A 20,435-nucleotide genomic window follows, 5' to 3' on the forward strand; every position below is an offset into this window, starting at 1 on the left:
GAATTTTGTCAATAAGCTGCTTGAAGCCTTCTCTGATTTGTTTTTCTTGCCCCCGTTATATAAGATTTTATTTCTTTTCTTAAAATCAACCTCTTGGATTTCTTAAAATTTAATTCATGCTTATTCAAAGGGGTTTTGATTACTTTAGACCTAACAGATTGAAAATATATTATTGAAATTAGTCTGTGGTGGCATGTTCTGCACCTGTCTTAACTGGTGCCTTCATTCACCTGAGTCACTAAGGATGTGAGCTCAGAGTGCTGTTCGTTATTGACCTTACTGGCAGCATTACTTCTCCTTACTGAGATACACACTCAATATGACTCACAAATGGTGCATTTTCACCTCTGGATTTGAGCAGTCACCTTGCTTCCTAGCAAGGTTGGAGGAGCAGCTGCCCCATCTCAGAATTGCAGGGTGAGAAGCCAAGTGCAGTGAGGAGCCCCGCATGGCTCTTGTATGATGTAAGTCCTGCAGCTCTTCGCAGGAGCATGGTGGGAGTGGACAAAGCTCTTGCCATGGGAACGAGCAGTCCTGCTGCAGAGAATGGCAGCGGAATGCTGAGCTGGTGTAAATGAGTAGCTGCAGCTGCTGCCTGGGAAGCCCTGGCTCTGGAGGAAGAGGAGGGGAGCACACATTACCTCCCTGGGCCAGGTGAGTGCCCGGTTGCTCTTTGGGGCATTTGGCAATGAAGAGGATTACTCTGATAATGACAAATCCCATGTATGGTATCAGTGTGATACAAGATTGTTCTTCCCTATGTTTGTATATCAGGCAACTTGCACATACAATTTGTGAGGCTGGAATCACTTGCCAGTGTCTGAAATTTCAATTTCACCATTTTCATTGCCTTTTAATGTTGTAGGTTGACAGTCTTATTCCTCCTGTACAAATGTAACCTAGCAGTAACAATGAAAATTGCTTTCCTTTTGAGGGTTTAGAGCTTATAGCTGTTGATCCACATACCTTGCACATTGAAGTGAGCATGGAATGCTAAAACCTTTTGGCATGTCTGATAGCCCTTTGAAATACACATGTTGAACTGAGTTACCGTGCTTGACAGGTTTTCTAATGAGCCCTGGTCTGAAATGATTAGAAGGCAGAGCCAGCTGGAAATGAAGGAAACATTTTCTTTCAATACAAAGTCTGTACGCCAGCATCTGATTAGAGAAAATCATGTCAAATGTTGCAGACGAAAATAAAAAAAAACATACTAGAAATTAGTATTGATTGCATTGCAAAATTACTGCAGGGTATTTTTCTTTTACAGAATTTTTGAGCTTAAGAAAAATGGTGTGAAGCTATCATAGACTTTGTTTGTGAAAAACATTAGGCTGCTCAAGTGTGTACCAGGTATACCAGATGCTGTTGGTCTCCATGTGACATCTGTGAAGTATTTTCTACTATACACTTCAATTTCTCATTGATTAGTAGTGGAATCTGTGGTATGCAAACTGGTTTGTGTTGTGCCTTCCTTTATGTAATTTAGGTTCAAGCCTCTTAAGCTTGGAGTACTGCTGAGGAAACAAATGACGCTTGGGAGATGATGCAGTGAAAGCTGGGAATGTTTTTTCTACACCGAATTCCATTCATGGAATTACTGAAATTCTACTTTGCTGTGATAGCTTGTAATTTTGATGACTGAAGTGCTGCTTATTTAGAAGCGTGAGTAAAAACACCCATTGCTAATTCAGCCACTAGTGGCTCATGGTGGAGATGGCTGGCGTAATTCTCTGCTTGTATTTTCTCAGTAATTCAGATTATCAGGAAGCATCTTGTGCAAGATTTTAATCAAACTGTTTGTTTTAAATAACTTCAGCAACCTACAATGCTTCTCCCAGTTATTTCTAACGAATCTGTTACTGTGCTATATCTGTTATAGTTGTTGTACGTTGCTCGGATCTGATAATAAAATCCTTTGCATTGTGCACAATGTTAAATATGTATTTCTTCTATGTTTGATTACAGTTCCAAGTTGAGCTTTTGTGCTCCATACTGTGCCAGAAGTAACTGAGTCTGGCTGGCGGTGGGCGCTGAACTCCCTTGCAGTCATTCAGGATTTGCAGTTCTAATGCATTTTGGAAAGGGAGCTGTCAAGCCTGATCATATTTTTCTAGAACTGAAAGAATTTTTAAACATCACCAAAACTTAATACAATCTCAGCCTCTAGAAAATGTCATTTTTGCTTTGTGAAAGTTGCTTAAGCAAAGCAGATTTAATTTTACCATATGGAATTTGATTGCTAAAGCTATTAGGTTTGCTATGCGCACCAGCCAGAGTTTTCTGAGTGAAAGCTCAGGCAACCTGGTAGCATTTCCCTTCTGTTTCTGTCTTTGTTTTTGTTCTGTTGGTCTTTGTTTTATTTTAGTGTCCATCTTATGCACCGAGGTGATTACTTTCCTGTATGTTTATTCTTTAACAGAGTTTTTCGGCATTCAGCATTTGTGCTGGTTAGAGGAACGATAGCAGCCTGATAATGCTAAGGACTCAGTGTGAAGGATGCTTGCTTAGCTTGTATAAAATACAGTGTTTCAAAGAATAGGTGTAGCTAGCATGACAATAGCTGTATTTTTTTCCTTTAATTTCACTATTTTGAGCTTGCTCTGAAAATTGTTTGCTTTTTCATAATTACTTCACAGTGAATTTCTTCTGTACTGCTGAATGGTGTTGGGAGCAGGTAAAACGTGCCCTGTCCAAAGCTGTATTGCAGTTAGCAATTTGTACAAACCTTCTCTGTAGTGCAGAAACTCAATAGTAAATGTGGTCTGTGAAGAGAAAACATTCTCCAGGGCCTTATTGGTCAGACTTGCTGTGTGAATTTGGCAGAAGACACTCATCAATGAACTTTATTTGGAAACGTCTGTTCATCACGTGGCAACACAAAGGTTCCCCTGCTAGATATGGGCAGTCAGTTCAAAGGGAGATGAAGCTATGATTTAGCTCTGTCCAACTTTTAGCAACCAGTCTGTGTTGCAGAGACTTGTATACATCTAAGGGGTGCACAGGTTGCAATACAAAGTCCTAATGCAGAATTCTGTTAAGTGCAAATTTTCTTCTGTGTATTTTATATGCGACACAGGAAAACTGTTGCTGAATGTCTGTAAATTCTCCCCTTTGTATAAGAATTAGTGGAATAAAATACGCTTTCTCTGATGTCTGAGATGATCCACAACTTGCAGAGGGCAGACTTAATATATCAACCTTTCCTTACTGATGGTGTCTACGGTTTTTAAGTCATGAAAGAAAAGCCAAGAAAACTGTTCCTGTACTTATTTGTCATAAGACTTCTGATGCGATGCTTATTGGTTAGAATAATTCTTCCTGTTGTCTGCCTCTGCTTAATTATTATTTTAACCTCAGCTATAGCGTGCCTTGATTTGAGGACTGAGCTAATGCTCCACCAGTGTCATGTTTTACATTTAAGTTCCATAGAGAGGAACTTCAGAACTGATCTGAAAGTTTGCTTTTTTCCCTTTTGTGGCAATGAAAACTAATGAAATGCTCGTTTGTTGCATTTGGCAGTAGCATTTTTCTATGAGTTGTTGCAGATAAGGCTTTGTGGTATCTGAGGTAGGCTTCAGAAGGCAGAAACAAGAGCAGGCTCAGATTTGGAGGGTTAAACCCATTATCACAAGTCCTTTGATTAAGGGAAGTTATTCCAACATTCCAGACTTGCAGCATCCCTGTGCTTTTACAGATCACTAACTAGATGTTTGGAGGACTTGGTTTGGTATTTTGGCCAAGTTGCACGTTAGGTTGCCTGATAAATGAGATTTCGAATCTTTTCAGTTATCTGGGTATGATTACTGTGTCTTTACTCTAATTCCTAATTACAGAGACATGCACTTTTCTGGGATATAGAAATTATTTTGTACTTGAAGTGCTCCTGAAACTCTTGCTTTTTGATACCTGTTTCCCAAATGTGGCTATTAGTGAGACTGGGGGGGGACCCTGATACCCCAACGTTTGTTTCTTTCTTAACTGGCTTCACTCAAATCTTAGGGACTGCAAATGAGCCGCTGTTATTACAGGCCACTCGTATGTCTCATTCCTTCAAGAATTTGTATGCCCTTGACATCTTGTGTGGAAAACGAACATGGAAACAATATTACTGTTGTCTGCGTATTACTTAGTAATATCTATCTCAGATTATGTTTTTGTTTCTCTGGACTTCAGTGTTTATTGCTAAGTGAAAGGACGAAAAGTTCTCATTCTGTATATCTGGATGTCATTGTGTGAGCTTCTTGTCTGCCTTTTCCTGAAGTTCAGAAACCCCATTTTAGCCCACTGCTTTATATTAGCAGCTTCTTTAATACTGACTTTGTGACTTCATTTTTCAAAGATTGTAAGATTGTTCTTTTTAAATTGGGTACTAAGAGGAAGTTTTACAGGCCCCAGCTGACTGTGCAGCATTTGCAGTGCTAGCCCCAGTGCTGTACAGCTTTCAATGGGCTTTTCTTTGTTGCGTGATTTTCTTCTTTATTCTGAATAAGAAAATGTTGAACATTGAAAGCACTTTTGCGTGTCAGTGCCGGGCACCTTAACATCATTAGAAAGGCCAAAAAAGATTTTTCACAGTTGAAAAATGCTTCTGTATGTACTCCTTAGATTAATTTTTTTGGAACGTCTTAGTAATAACCAGCTGGACGAGAAAGAAGTGAAGATAATTGCTTTGCTGTTGCTGTATGTAGCTGCATACCATTAATGAAAATGAAAAGCTGCTCATACTTAGAATTGCAAGCTGGCAGTGATTTGTGTAGGAGTGTCTGTTGCTGTTCCTCCAAAGCTGTGCTAATGATATTTAATTTTCAACTTAATTACAACAGAAGGAGCCTTCCCTTCCTCCTCCAAATGCAAACACTTGGTATAAGAAGGGATTTCTTTTTGTCTTGGTCCTTCCAGTGTTTTTGTGTAATGCAACTTTTGGGTTATTTTGTATTATTTCCTTTCACTTGATAAATAATAGAGACACACACAAAAGAAAAAAGCTTGAAAAATCAAATGTAATTGTAACTTTTTGCAACAGTTTATTAGTTTTATTATTCTCAGTGTGTTCAATTAAAAGGTAACGTTTCTGCGGTTTTGTGATGCAGAGAGCAGGAAGAAAAAGGCAGTGTGGTATAAGGCACAAGGATGTGTGGCTGCATTATTAAAACACTGAAGTTCTTTAGCTTGAATCAGTAGGAATGAGAAAGTAACAGGATGGTAAGATTGCACTTGGGGTGCAGTTAAATGCCGCTATGTGCCTGTGGAAATCAGTGATTATGCACTACCAAATATGTGTGTGCACAGATCAAGATTTCTGCTCTTGTATTTAATACATGCTTTCTGCTTTTGTGCGTATCAATAGAAAGCATTTAGAGTAGCTGCTAACATAACTCATGCTGGGACTTCATCACTACTTGGGATTGTGTAAGTGCGCTTGCAGTCTGCTTTAGATAGTATCTTTTGGAAGAACTCTGTGCCAGACCTGTCTTCTCTGAAACCTGCGAGGCAGTGTTTACATGAAAATGCCTCAATTTGCAAGCAATAAATGCAAATATCTTTTACATGTTTATAAATCCTCCTGGGAGTGTTTTGTTTATAACAAATTATTCATGTTTAGTGCTTGTTCTACCACAGTTTTGTGTTGGAATTTTTAAGAGTGAAGGAACGTGTAAAAACTGTATGGGAATTTTCAGAAAACTGCTAATTTGCAGTTGTGTATTTTAAGTTCAGAATAATGCAGTTCTTTGATATGGAATTGTACAAAATATTAGCATTAGTTTGAGCTACTAATTTTCTAATGCCAGCGCTTGAAAATTTCTTCAACATATGAATCAGGTTTGTGAGGGTGCTGTAGTTCTTAGTAAGGGAAGTATAATGTGGAGGGGAAGTTTGTGCTTGGAGCACTGAAGAACTGTCTTAGGTATTTTGTTATTAATACAGATATTTACTAATTTTTTTTAATGTGTTTCTTTAGATTTTCATCGTGGATGCTTCTTCAGCTGTCTTGTGATGGAAGAGAGATATTTTTGAAGTTATAATGGATTTTACGCAGCAGCATTACAAAAACTGGCCTAATAGCAGCATTTCTATTTAAAGAGAGTAGGCCTAATTGCACATAACCATGACAACTTCTCATATGAACGGACACATCACAGAAGATTCTGACAGTGAAGCAAAAAATGTGGATCTTGCATCTCCTGAGGAACCTCAGAAGCACCGAGAAATGGCTGTCGATTGCCCTGGTGATTTGGGCTCCAGGATGATGCCCATGCGGCGGAGTGCTCAGCTGGAGCGAATCCGGCAGCAGCAGGAGGACATAAGGCGCAGAAGGGAGGAAGAGGGGAAGAAACAGGAATTGGACCTTACTGCTTCAATGAGGCTTAAGAAATTAGCACAGATTCCTCCGAAAACTGGAATAGACAATCCAATATTTGACACAGAAGAAGGGATTGTTTTGGAGAGTCCTCATTATACTGTGAAGACGTTAGGTAGGTGTTAATGGAAATTACGGGTAGGTTAATGGAAAAGAAAGATTTATGTGAATATTTTAAAATAAATGTCTGAAGTCACACACAGCAGAAATATTCACTAGTTCGGTGAGTATGTATGGTCTGTTCTTTGAGCTAGAAAGGCTGGGACCTTTTGAAGACACAGCAGTGTAATTAGACTAATTTATGTTATATCAGTATCTGTGACACGATGAGGGGAAATGGCTTTAAACTTGGAGAGAGTAGATTTAGACTAGATATTAGGAAATGATTCTTTACTGTGAGGATGATGAGATACTGGAACAGGTTGCCCAGTGAAGTTGTGAATGCTGCCCCCTCCCTGGAGATGTTCAAGGCCAGGCTAGGTGGGGATGTGAGCAACTTGGTTTGGAATTTGGAGTGATGCTGCCTGTTGCTGATTCTCGTCAAGTGCTGGTGAAGTTACCTTATGAATGCCTATAAATGTAAAATACAGAATACCACAAAAAGGGCTGGAGTCCATTTTAGTTAGTACTTCTGCCTTTTTAATGAATTAGAGAAGCTGGAATTTTTCAAGTTAATACGTACAACTTCTTGATCTCTAAAAAAAACTTGCTAGCCCATGACTTTGTCAAAACAAACAAACAAACCCAAAGCCTTGCAGTGTGTGAAGTCTTTCGTACTTAGTTTGAATTTCTGAAGCGAGCTGGTTCTGACTCCTGAATTTTCACCTTGGTAAATTTCTAAGCTTTGTTAGCAGAACTCTTAACCAGTTCTGAGTGAATTACGAAGTTGTTAAACTACTGTTATCATTGTGTTTTAAAAAAAGGATTTTAGCTTTGCTTTATTTGTTAAGCTGTAGAATTGCTGCTAAAACATAGGGCTGTAAATGCATGTTATCTATATTTTTAGTTTTGAATATAATGTTCCATACATGCTAATATCTCATTTGGTATTTCTTTGCCAGGCCTTTGATCTTTTCATCTTAACAATTAAAAAATCAAGCAAATTGGATTTTGTTTGTAGAGATAAAATAGCATGCGTAATTAAAACAGTTTTAAAGGGCATGTTTATTATCAAAACAGGACATGATTAGACAGCTGACAGGGTGGAAATACCTTTCTGAGCACCCAGAACATGTTCATTGCTGAGAAATTTAACAAACTCATTCATAGCAATGTAGTTCTCTTAAATGCAGAAAATATGTTTTACATTGCTGCTTATTCTCCTAATTAAATTAATAGCTGACACTTCGTGTAAGAAACCTTTTGTGGCTACAGCAAAAACTGTTCTTTTTTTTGCAGGGGGAAGGCTGCCTGTTCCTTTTTTGTTTTTATTCCTCAGGCAAAACTTACAAAATATAAAACGTTTTGTTTTCTAAAAGTTAATTTAAACTTATAAATAGTTATGCATAAAACAGTTTTCTTAGCCCTGTTATTCAAGTAATATATGAGGCATTAGAGAGCTAGCAGTAGCCTGCGGAGTATTCTAAAGTTATTGTGGCAATATATAATAAAGCCAATTATGTGCTTTTAAATTTGCTGCTTGTAACTTTTCGTTCAAAATTATTATATGCAGCATTATTTTTCTTGCTTCTTCTGATCCAGTGTGTTAAGCAGTGACCGTGGGTCCTCCCCTGCACTTGCGTGTTTTTTTTCCAGCAGTCTTTTTGATTACCGTGTATATCGTGCAGTGCTGTGTCACATTCCAGCCATTTCTTTGCTCTAATGGGAAAAGGCTGCAATGATTCTTGAAAAACAAGAATTGAAATTAAACAAAGCAGTTGATGGCTAATTGATCCGTGCTGTAAAGTGGACTTTCTGCCACAGAACCCTGAATTTTTCTGTGAGTAAATGCAAGATGTTAGTTGTTTACTGAGCTGCTTTCTTCTATACAACCCTTTAAATAGGAAATGTCTAGAGATAGTCTTGCTACCAAGAACAAAACCTTCAGAAATATAATCTGTGACTTAAAATTCATTAACAGGGACCTAGAGAGGCTTGTTTTCATGCCTTTGGAGCTTTTGCTGTTCCTGGGGGGAGGGTCATATGGTATTGGTCTTCTGCATCCAGCACAGATGAAGATTGGGTGTACAGGGAAATTAGTTGATGGGGAGATTTGTAAGGAAGGGGAAGATAGAAGGAACTAGGAAAGCACTGAAGAGAGAATGTGTGGAGGCATCTAAGAAGAGTCCATCTTTTTACTATATCTGTAGAATAGATGTTTATCAGTCCATATCTGTTTTCTATCTTATATGCAGTATACGTTAGAAAGTGTATGAGCATGTACTTGAAGTCTCAGGTGTATGAGTGGGCTAGAGAATTCAGAAGTAATTGAGTAAAACCATTAATGCTTGAGGAGTATTGTAAAGAAGTTGAGTTCTCTAATGCCTCATTTCTTTGAACCTAGTAACAGTATCAACAGAGTTTTCAGCTGATGCTTGACTGAACAGGCACTAACAGAAACTTGAACATCTGGCTGTTTTTCATGTTTTCATTTTTATTTTTTTTTAATACTTGAAAGCAGTTCTCTTCAGTCTCAGGAGAAAAGGTTGCAGAGACTATTTGCATACTCCACTAGGCAAGAAATCTGCCAGATAACCACGTCCTATTTAGCAGTTATTCTTGCCTGCTAGGTGTTAACTTTCATCCCAAACAGCAGTTCCATGTGTGATCTTGTATGCCTCTCCCCAATAAGATGTTGGCCTTAGTTACTGTTCTGAGCTGTACTGTGTTTTCCTCGTGGAATATCCTGTCCTGCCTCTGAGTTTTCAGTGCATCCATCTTCTTACTGCCCTTTGTTTCCTTGGTGGTTGTAGGAAGAAGCCTTTGGTGGGTAGGATGTATTTTATGTGACTGTGAAATGCTTTGGGGATATGTTTTTGGGGGATTATTTCTTTCCTTTTAGAAAACTGACTTGCAATCTCCAAATTGAAAACATTAATGTATGCTTTGAAATTAAAAGCTTTCAAGCACATGTAAAGGCATATTTACTTGTGCTTTACAGGTTTCTTGTGCCCCTTGATCAGCCATTTTAATCTTAATGAATCGAATGTTTGATTTAGTCTAGCCTAGTGTTCAGTGTACCGTGTTCAGGGTTTGGGGCTCGTAATCTGATAGGTGACGTGGATTTGCTTTTATGTGGGATTGCTTTTAGAGCAGAAGACTTTCATGAGTGTAGAAGATTTTTCTTCACTTTTTTTTTACCTTGTTATTTTTAAACTGCTAAGAGCATAATTTTGCACTTAATAACTCAGCGTAATTTACTGATCAATAACTCACTTTATAAGTGATATACATGTGATAAGTGTATTTAAATAATTTAGTGTACAGTGAATCACAATTAGTTTAGCAACGCAGTTGATTTCATATTGCAAAGTAGTTCCTCTTTAACATTTATTTACAGGTGAGCTGTGGTTATTGAATCTTTTACATACCAGTGATTTCCTTCAGAGAAGTACTGCTCCTATTATTTGAAATTCAATTTTGAATCATGTATCAGCTTGTTTCTTTTTCATATTCTGGCTTGTGGTTCTTGTTTTGATTGTACTATGTTCTGCTGATAACCGTGAGACAAGAATAGCTAAGTAATATATTTGCATACATTACTGCTGATTTAAAAACTGAGCAGCAAAATTTTTTTTGTAGAACTCTGAACACAAACATTACAACATCATTACTCTTTAACTTGTGTCTTGGTTTTATTTCCTACCAGAAGTGGAAGAACTATTGACTTCCCTAAAACATATCCAGCATGTCTTGGTAGACCCTCAGAGCCAAGAGGATATCTCTCTCATCTTACAGCTTGTTCAAAATACTGATTTTCAGAATGCATTTAAGATACACAACGCGGTTACAGTGTACATGAACAAAGCCAGCCCTCCGTATCCTCTCATCTCCAACGCACAAGAACTAGCACAAGAGGTATGTACAGTATGCATCTCTGTGGTATCTATACGAAGTGTGTAATCGTAGCTGTTGTTGAAATGTGTACTTGGTGAACTTGTCTGAGTTACTGCATGCTAAATAGAAAATGGATTCCAGTAGTCACTGATTGCTGTGTCCAGCTTTTCCACATCTCCAGGAAAACAGTAACTGGAAGAATATTTTGGGGGTAAGAACACCCATTTTGATGTGAGTAGTTATGTAAAAGAATTAAACCATGTAAAAGAATTAAACACAAAAGGGAGCAGTTAGGGAAAACTTTTCATGTTAGGTTATTATTATATTAGTCTTTAGTCCAAGCATTAGTAATTGCATTGCAGTTATCTGTTACTGTGAGTTTTCTCCAAGTTTAGCCCTGGTTCTTAAATTTGGAGGCATCTCTGAAAACACAGCTGTACTGGAAGAAAACATTTTGCTTTAAAGTAAGCAGCAGGTGCCTTCCTACTTCATTTCTATGTTTTGATTACTGCTGTGATTGTCAGATTACAATTAATTTTTTTCTGCCATGAAAAAAAATAAGCTCCCTGATAAGACTAATCATGTCTTTTAGAAATGGTTAAACATGCTTTTAGGGATCTACTTCAGTAAGATTTAAGACTTCCATATTTTCACTGAGATCAGAAGTATTTGAAATACTGTTAAAAATTTTGTTAACTGTTTTCTTTGAGTCTTAATCATTTGAATGCAGATGAACAATGTCTATTTATAGTAGCCTTATAAGGCTACTTGGTAGACCCTCAGAGCCAAGAGGATATCTCTCTCATCTTACAGCTTGTTCAAAACACTGATTTTCAGAATGCATTTAAGATACACAACGCGGTTACAGTGTACATGAACAATTCACTGGAATTACTTCTATATTCCAGTTTCATTGGAAATTCTTCAGATACAAATTTACAGATAACAGAGGCAGTATCAGCACAAGTGCAACAGGTTGCATTCTGCAGAGCCAGCTCCCCAGGCCAGTTAAGTACACCTGCTCAGACCTGGCTCAGGTGCACTGGCGCATTGCTCACAGATGCATCACTTCCATTTCAGTATGGCAGCAGGATGATTCTTGTAGTGTCTGGTTTTGTTGATCTTGAAAGTCAAAGAAAACAATGTTGCAGTCTTTGTTCTTTTGCAGAATTAATTACTGGCTCTTGAGAGATGTCAATAAAACATTCTCAGAAGGCACAGTTTGCCCAGTAATCTGCTGCTCAGGATTTTTCTGTTCAGGCTTGTCAGTAAGATTGCACCAAAACCAAGTGGGAATATCTTTCCAGTGAGCTTGCCTCTGGTTTATTGGTCTGCCTCTAGGCTGCTCCAGGATGCTTGTTAAGCTTCGTCTGAGTCTGGAGGAACCTTCCAAGTTAACTTCTGTTTGTAAGCCATTTCCTCATACATACATCCTGCCTGTAGGCCTAGTTTGCATTTTCACTCAGGTGCAAGTCAGAGATTTTAAATCTCTATTTGTATATTGAATGTTTAGATTAATATAAGAAATGTGGTTGGTTTTCTCCCCCACCACCACCCCTCTCCTTCATGGATATGATATTTCTTTGGTGCTTAATGGAAGTTTCCAGGAGGAATATATGCCTTCCAACTCTAAATTACCCTGCAAGACAAAATCTTTTCTTGACATCTGTAGTGGAATAGCAGAGCTTTATCAGTATAGGGCAAACTACAAGTCAGTTCTCAAATGTTCATATTCCTCCCTGCCCTCTTCCCTAACTCCCACATTCTCAGCACATTCCTCTGTTATTTTCAAGTAGTTTCATAAATCCTAAAATCAGAAGGCAGTGCAAAGGCAGTTATGTGTCTTAGCAGTAATGCATAAAAGCATTTAAGAATTAAGTATTTTGCTTGTCTGGTGGAATTTTGTCATGACCTAGAAGAATATTACATAGAATGTGATGTATTCCTGCGCTTGTTTTGATGCTCCATCCCCTGTCTGTGTCTTGTCACAGCCTTGAAATTCCTGAAGGGAAATATATTGCATATGTCTGTACTCATTTTCAGATGTAATCTAGATTCAGCTTCTGATTTATTTAAGCAAATCATATTTTGCAATACTTTGAATAACATCCTGAGATGATTAAGCTGGAAATTCAGGACAGATATTTCTGTGACCAACAGAAGTGTTGTAAGGAAAAGCTTGAGGCCTCCGTTCATGTCATTCTTGTTTGAACAGATCTTACATTCATTTTTCAGTCCTGTTATCCCTTAATGAGGAAGTAATTTTTTGCTTCAGGAAAAGTTGTTTTCCACACACACACACACCTCCCAGCAGGGGCAGCATGCCCAATTATTTTGTAGTTTTTCCTGTTTGTGCCTTTTGCTTTTCTCATCTCTAAATATTAGGTTCCGGAAGCTCCCTCAGAACTCAGTACTTTAATCTTTTTGGAGCATTACCTACTTCAAGGTGTTTTTAAAGAGACATTTGGAAAAGTCTTTAAGGTGGAATGGAGCATTTAGGTGTAGGGAATTTATTTTAAAGACCTAATCTCCATAAAACATTGTGTTGTTCATCTCTTAAACAAAAATAGCCAGTAAACATCAAGTGTAATTAAATTGATTTTAAATCCTTTTAAATTTGACCAAAATAGAGGCAAGGATTATGGGAACATGGTCTGAATCTTGACCTTGTAAGAATATTTGATGCAGCGTGTAAGACACTTGGTAGTTTTTAGCTTGTAACACCACGTCAAATGCCTTGAATATATTCTTGCTATTAAATATACTCTACAGACTCAATTTATATAAATTATGTTCCTAAATACCTGATACCCTTCACTTCAGGAACTGTAATCAATTAAATTTGATCAGGCCTTCTGAGAAGACAGATTGTATGTTTGTAACTTCCAGTGTAATTTTTTTATTATGTGAATGTACATTGCTCCCAACGGTCGCACTGAACCCACGCAACATGGTTTTGCAGGTATGATTATATTCTGAAGGGCCAACATCATTCCAGTGTGAGCCCTCTGGTATGTGTCTCACAGTGTGCCTCCAAATTGTGGCTTTTATAATGAAACCCCATTAATAATTTCTTAGCTGTTAGAGTTCAAGTTAATGTAACTAACAATAAAAACTGGAATGAAGGGTTAAGAAAATAATAGTATTGCCAAATGTTTAGCGCGGAATGCTTATTCTGTCTGTGGTGTGTCACTTCTGGAACGTCAGCCTAGATTTGGATTTCTTCACCTGATGAGACATGGAATTCTTTACCTTAAATAACAAAGCAATCTGACATGCAGCAATACCAGTGTAATAAGAGTTGCACAAAGCAGACTGAACCTTTCCTAGTGATTCACACATTATATTAAGCAAATAAATAATGAATTTATCTTTTCCTTAGGAAGGAGGTGGAGGAGCTGTTAGCGTTTTTGAGTAATATAATTTTTCAAAGAGGAAATTCAGCTGCCATAGAGGATGCTATTGCACAGAGGATCACTGGTTGGGCCAAGTCACAAGGCATGGAAAAATAGAGGAGGAGGGGAGATGCTGTTCTGAGCATCTAAATGTATATATGGCTTATTGTGCGCTTATTATTCAGGCTTCATATGTGAATCATGTAGCAACTAGCAAAATGTTACTTTAAATAATATATTGTTTAGGATTGTTCTTATGCTAAATATTTATTTTATAAATTCACAAAGCGTGCAGATTTGATTCTGAGATGTACTACATACGTTCGTAATTATTGGTACATCTTTTTCTCTGTCTAATACTTAGCATCTGGCCACATGTTTGAAATGTCTTGCTTGCAGGACTTCTAACTGGGGATAACTTCCTGGCAGCTGCAGAGATATGACTTAGGTCAAACTGATGTGAAGCTGAATTCCTTCTGTTCTCTGTGTTTTTATCTAAATTAGTTCTTCAGTTTAGTTCTTGATTTTTTTTTTATTTTTTTTTTTTGTCACATTTTTCATCCTTAAGAGTGGAAAACTCTCGGGGAAAAGAATGTTTTCTATCGCACAGAAAGCTGCTGTTATGTATAATCTGTTCTTGATTCCTACAGCTTCATTAGTGCTTTTGGACTCATGACTTTGATGCAGATTAGGCCTGAAGATAATTACTGTAGAAAGTATCTTCTTCAACCTTGCCTTTAGATAAAGGGGAATGCCCTGCTCCTGGCTTGCCTTTAAAGCATACAGGGATTTTCTGTATTTGAGATGATGGCAAGACCTATTTAAGTGAACAGGAATGCAAACCTTTTTTGGCAACAAAAGCTACTTGAGCAAGAACAGCTGTTGTCTTTCTGTGGATTATTCTTTTTCTGTGGCAAACAAAATAAATAATAGCTGAAGAAAACTGGTTTGCTGAGATGCTGGTATTTTGAAGTTTTGACTCTTAGAGTTTCTGAGGCAGATGTTCCAGCAAGTGCTGCAAAACCTGTCTTGGAATCTTTGTTCTTGCTGCTAGTAGCAATACTGGGTTAAAAATAAATCATCTACTTTTAAGGAAAAGGAAGTCTGGTCACAGTAGTGAGAAACTAGTCAATTTTGAAAGATGTAGCAGTATTTGCATGGTAGGCTTCACTGTGGCTAATTATGCTGTCAGGTTCTTTTCTCAACTTCTTTGCATACATCTCTTGTGGTAGCTGAGATCATTGTTATCATTGTTAGTTTTTGTTGAGAAATCCATGTGATATACTGGATACCAGTTTGCATTCGATAGAAAATCACTGAGGTGCAGCATTCTGGAGTAGTCCTGTGATCTCACTGCATGTATTCCTAATGTGTACTAGGCCAGGCTCAGTGCGTCAGTATAACAATTATGTGCGCATATTTTACTTTCAGTAAAATGAATGATGATTGCAGCTAAGGTTTTGTGCTTCAGTTGGAGAAGGAAGACTGATAAATCACTGGGTAGACTGAGAGCTTTACTACTTCATTTCTTTTCAGGTTCAGTGTGTTTTGAAACCCAGTCACCACAGGGATGGGCAGGAACTCAATGCCTTGCTGAATGCCCCTCACATGCAGGTAAAAAAAAATTATTGTATTCTGCAGGTATTACAAGGTAGTTTTGACGTGAGCAAGGTAGCACTAGATCAGTAATGTCAGTGGCAACACATGAGCTACTTACTTTCCTGAGGGTTTTTTTCTGTGATAGATTCAGCTATTGCATTCTTATAGTAGGGTGCATAAAGAGAATTTTGTCCAGTGAAGTAAATTCATGAGTAGTTTTGACTGCAGTAGGTTTTTTTGCTTCTGTATCTTTGACATACATAGTAAACCAATGTCTGACTTTTTTTTCAAGAAGGAGAAGCCATAAGTATAGTTCCAACTTTGTGTTCAAAGTAATTTTGTATTATTTTCCAAAACCGAAAGCAGAATTTTTGTCAAGTAGAAATTACAGTATTCTGTATTTATAAAGTATTCTGTAGTTATAAAGAGCTTTCAAATTGCAGAATTTCATTGATGGCTACTATTTTGTATGCATATGGAATTAGAATTTTTCTCATTTTGTTTAACACTAGGCACTTCTACTAGCACATGATAAGGTTGCAGAACAAGAAATGCAACCCGAGCCTGTTGCAGATGAAAAAATTTATGAGAATGTTGGCACGTATGGAGGGGAAACGGTTAAAATAGTTCGTATTGAGAAAGCTCGAGATATTCCATTGGTAAGTATTTGTACTTGCCCAGTTATGCTTAAAGCAGTAAAGCTGTCTTTGCAGATAGCTATGAAAGTTACAGGATTTGAGTGTGAAAGTTATATTTAACTTAGAAATCATTTTCTTCCCCACCTGCCCAAATGATAAATGGTCATAAATGATTACTTAATGCGCATTATGATATAGCAGTAGACAGCACTTAGAGCCTGTATAGCTTTCATCGTGTGGATTTGGCTAGGGTTTTATTATAGCAGTCACTATCCAAGTTTAGCTGCAGGAAAGCTTAGATTCTTGTCCAATTACAGGTGGCTGTGTTATGTTAGTGTTCTTTTTAATCTACTATTTTGCATCTTTAAAATTAGTGTTTAGGAAAGCTTTTATTTAAAAAAAAAAGAAGACTATGAAAGTGTAGAGTAGTTTATTTCTTCAATCTTTAATATCACAGAAACAAATATGGTTTTTGTTTTTGTAAACTAGAGCATTACATTCAATATTATATGCATTTCTTTCAACGGAGAAATGTCTCCTCACTGCCTTGAAATACTTACAATAGATGGCTTTGAGTTTGTGATATGTAATAAATTCAGAATTTGTTTCTACTACACAGGGAGCTACTGTTCGTAATGAAATGGATTCTGTCATCATTAGTCGAATAGTCAAAGGAGGTGCTGCAGAGAAGAGTGGGCTGTTGCATGAAGGGGATGAAGTTCTGGAGATTAATGGCATTGAGATTCGTGGAAAAGATGTTAATGAAGTTTTTGATTTACTGGTGAGTTGGGAACTTTGTTTTCCCTGCAAAAAATACTCCTAAGGTTGAAGTCTGTTACCTCTGCTTGTCATTTGTAGACATATTTGCAATTATTTTAGAGCCAACTTTACTCTCATACTTAATACTCACACATGGTGGGCCATTTTAAGCTTACTTTCTCATGTAAGGTGCAATTTTAGCAAGTATAATGGCAGTTAAATGCAAAAATGAACCTTACAAATGTGAACAAGTCATGCTGTCATCTTGAGGCTTATTTTAATGACTTCTGATGAAAAGCTTTGCTTAGCTGTGAAAAGCTGTGATTTTTTTTATCTGTCTTGGACTCAGTTCTCAGTTAATATCAATAAATGTGTGCCTGCATGATTCTGGTCCTGCCTGGCTGACATGGAGTTCACCATCTTCACAGTAGATGGTCTCTCTCTTCAAAATCCAGTGTTTTATCTGTTGCTTGCACAGCATCAAAGTGGTTTCTCTTCTTCATTCTGTCCCTTCCCATGAGTGGGTGCATAAGATGTTGTGTTGGGGACAGTGAGGACAGGTGTTCTGAATTGACCAAAGGGATATTTCATGCCAAGTAGTACCGTGCTTAGGAAGAAAAAATGGACAGTTAGCCATTTCTTCAGTGCTGGTTTTTTTTTGTTTAGTTTTGTTCTGAACAAATCATCATCAACCAATGAAGCCTCCTAGTGTAAGACTACAGTTTTTAATGGACACTGCCCATCTTTTCCTATGGTGCTGTTTAATTAATGCATGGAGGGAGGCCAAGAGGAGAGAATTAGAGGCAGAAGCAGTTTTTTTGAACCATTTATTTGGAAAGCCTTCAGTTTCCATGTGATTTTTGGATCAGAGGTGTGTGAGATCCTTTGTGTGCTTGGCTTCATTGCCATCTGTGTTTTCAAAAGAAGCCATCGATATCCAGCTACAGTTTTGGTGTAGTGTTTTGTATGTGCTTTTGAAAAAAATGTTTTGTATGTTCTTAACAGATAATTAAACAGCAGCAGTTTGATTCCCTGCAGAGATCTTGTTCGGCAATTGAACAAGTCCTACAACTTAGTTACAGAATAAAAGACGTAATATGTATACATATGTCTTATTTATGTGCGTTATATGTGTTTATAAGAGCAATTGGTGAAAACCTCGGTTTTTCTTGTTGTTGTTGTTTTGTAGTGTTAAGTTTTAGAAGTTATGAAGTTTCAGTCCCCAAAGAATAGTTAAGAACAGGAGAGAAAGAAATTTCTTGCATTCTCATTCTTGCTTCACTCCTTGTGCCTAAAATGATAATGAACCGGCATGTGACTTGAGACAAGGCTACTCTTGCTATCACTGTGAAATTCTGCACATTCCTCAAGGAACTGTGCGTACTGACTGAAAATGGTGGATTTTCCTTTCCTGCTGCCTAATCGTATTATCCTTGGTTAAGTTTACTTCTTTAAGCCTGAAGTGTCGATTTTTGTTGATACACATATATGCTTTAGTTTATGCAATGCCAATTGTTACGGTTCATGGAGTGTTGTATTGAAAGTGAGACGCATAGGCCTCTTCAGGATTTGGCACCTCTGTTAAAGTAGATGTTTCATGCATGAAGAAATAAATCGTGTAGAGGAGTATGCAGACAACTAAAAACAAGACATGTATTTAGTTCTCTTGTAGATGTTGTCAGTTTCAATGTTAGGTACTTATGCAGGATTTGAGTGTTGTGGGTAATTTTTTAAGAAGAGTTCTGTGTACTTTATAGTGTTAACAGCATAAAAATGCACTGGAAATGTTTACATTTAAAAACACTTTTGCATTTAAGTAATTTCAGGGTGAAAGTTTTCAATGTATTTTCTCTTGCTAGCATAGATCTGCTTGATATTTTTAAACAGAGCAAAAAAATGCACTCTTTGGTACTCTTTGTCTCAAGTCTCTGCTTGATGCAGTTGCAAGTGTTCTATTTAAAAATAAAAATAGTTTATGTATAATCTGAAATTCTAGGTTTTAGTAATCTGAATATCAACACTTGGATTCCTAATCTGTCTCTAAATCACTGCATCTGTATGTTAAGAGTCTCTTTTTTTTAATCTCAGGCTGACATGCATGGCACTCTGACCTTTGTATTGATTCCCAGTCAGCAGAGCAAGCCACCTCCTGCAAAGGAAACAGTTGTAAGTAGCTTTACATAACCTTGGTGGTGCATGCCCTGTTTTTCCAGTAGAGCTTAGAACATTGCTTTGTAGGTTATTTGCCCAGCAAAACAAAAAACAAATTGCAGTTATTTAATTAGTTTGTTACCAGACTTGTGCCTGAGTTCACCGTTAAAAATGACTGACAGTGATAAGCTGAAACATACAGTATATCTTTAACTGTTTCTAAACTAATAAGAATTTAATAAAAATAGAACTACTTATGCTTCTGAAATTCTGTTTAGAACTTCTTAATTTCTCAATTTTATATCAATTGAATTGATAGAATTTAAAAATTATCTACTGTAATTTGCAAATATGCTTTGTGAGGAAAAATCTGTGTAACCTCTCCTCAGGCTGCTTCAAGGGTTTGAAGAAAGATTGTGCAGATTTCCATCAAAGCAAAAACAAAACAAACAAAAAACACAGAAAACCAAGCACTTAAATGTTTGGTGGCAAAGTAAAGTATTTTTGAAGTGAAACTTTATCTGAAAGCCAGAAACTGAGTCTCATTCTGTGTCTTTGCTATTTAAATATAAATAAATGAGAATATCTGTGATTCTTTTTGAGTGCTGGAAGCTTAGATTTGTAGCTCAGGACTTTTTTGGTTCCTTAAGTGGTAAAAAAAAATATGTGGCTCTAGAATTAATAAAAGGTTTGGGCTTTTATCCATTCCAGTGTCTCTTATATGCCCTAGATACAGTGTGCGTTCTATAGAAGTTATCTTGGAGCTTTTATCTATCAAACCTCATCTTTAGTCACAGGAAGATGGAAGTGTAACACTTCTGAAGTCATGGATTTTTCCTTTTTTTTACATTTTTCTCTTCCACAGATACATGTGAAAGCACATTTTGATTATGATCCTTCTGATGACCCCTATGTCCCCTGCCGAGAATTAGGCCTGTCATTTCAAAAAGGAGATATACTCCATGTCATCAGCCAAGAAGATCCAAACTGGTGGCAGGCTTACAGAGATGGGGATGAAGATAACCAACCACTGGCAGGCCTTATTCCTGGTAAATAAAATCTAGAGAAACCTTGAAAAGTTGTTGTTCCTATAGCTGTAGGAGGCAATATTTTCATTTATTTACTTTTTGCAGACTGGTAGCCACAGCCTTAAATACCTGTGACTTCGAACACTTTGCAGCAGAGTCCGCTGTTGGTTTGATAATACATTTCTTTAAAAGGTTGACCTTTTAGAAGTATCTTCATGTTTAACATTTATACATCAAGTAAAACCACTGCTTACACTGCAGTTTGCTTTTCCTGACTTTCTCTACACTTCCTTATCTTTTACCCTGGCAACTCTGTGGGTTCAGAGTTCCCTCTGCTGGCTGCAGTGGCAAATTGGACTTCAGCCTGTTTGTTGCACCTGGAGATAAGAGCAGCTTTTGGATTTCTCACTCTTTCAAGTAGTATCTTTGAAAAATATGTTTACAGGTTGAAACTTTTCTACATATTTTCCCTTCACCAAGAGCTTCAGTTATTGTAATAATCAAGCTT

The 20,435-nt window shown here is 37.2% G+C and overlaps 1 protein-coding gene across 1 annotated transcript in view; it reads left to right on the top strand.

Annotated features, from left to right (window-relative positions):
- The window catches only part of MPP5 (membrane palmitoylated protein 5), a 42,236-nt gene that overhangs the window by 14,287 nt on the left and 7,514 nt on the right, over positions 1 to 20,435 (top strand). The window contains exons 2-8 of the mRNA XM_015864881.2: positions 5,963 to 6,476; positions 10,170 to 10,378; positions 15,289 to 15,366; positions 15,864 to 16,010; positions 16,609 to 16,770; positions 18,837 to 18,914; positions 19,765 to 19,948. Coding sequence (XP_015720367.1) covers positions 6,110 to 6,476; positions 10,170 to 10,378; positions 15,289 to 15,366; positions 15,864 to 16,010; positions 16,609 to 16,770; positions 18,837 to 18,914; positions 19,765 to 19,948 — 1,225 coding nt within the window. The 5' untranslated portion in view covers positions 5,963 to 6,109. The remainder of the gene's footprint in view (positions 1 to 5,962; positions 6,477 to 10,169; positions 10,379 to 15,288; positions 15,367 to 15,863; positions 16,011 to 16,608; positions 16,771 to 18,836; positions 18,915 to 19,764; positions 19,949 to 20,435) is intronic.

The sequence above is a fragment of the Coturnix japonica genome, chromosome 5 (genome assembly GCF_001577835.2).
Source record: "Coturnix japonica isolate 7356 chromosome 5, Coturnix japonica 2.1, whole genome shotgun sequence".
Taxonomy (NCBI): domain Eukaryota; kingdom Metazoa; phylum Chordata; class Aves; order Galliformes; family Phasianidae; genus Coturnix; species Coturnix japonica.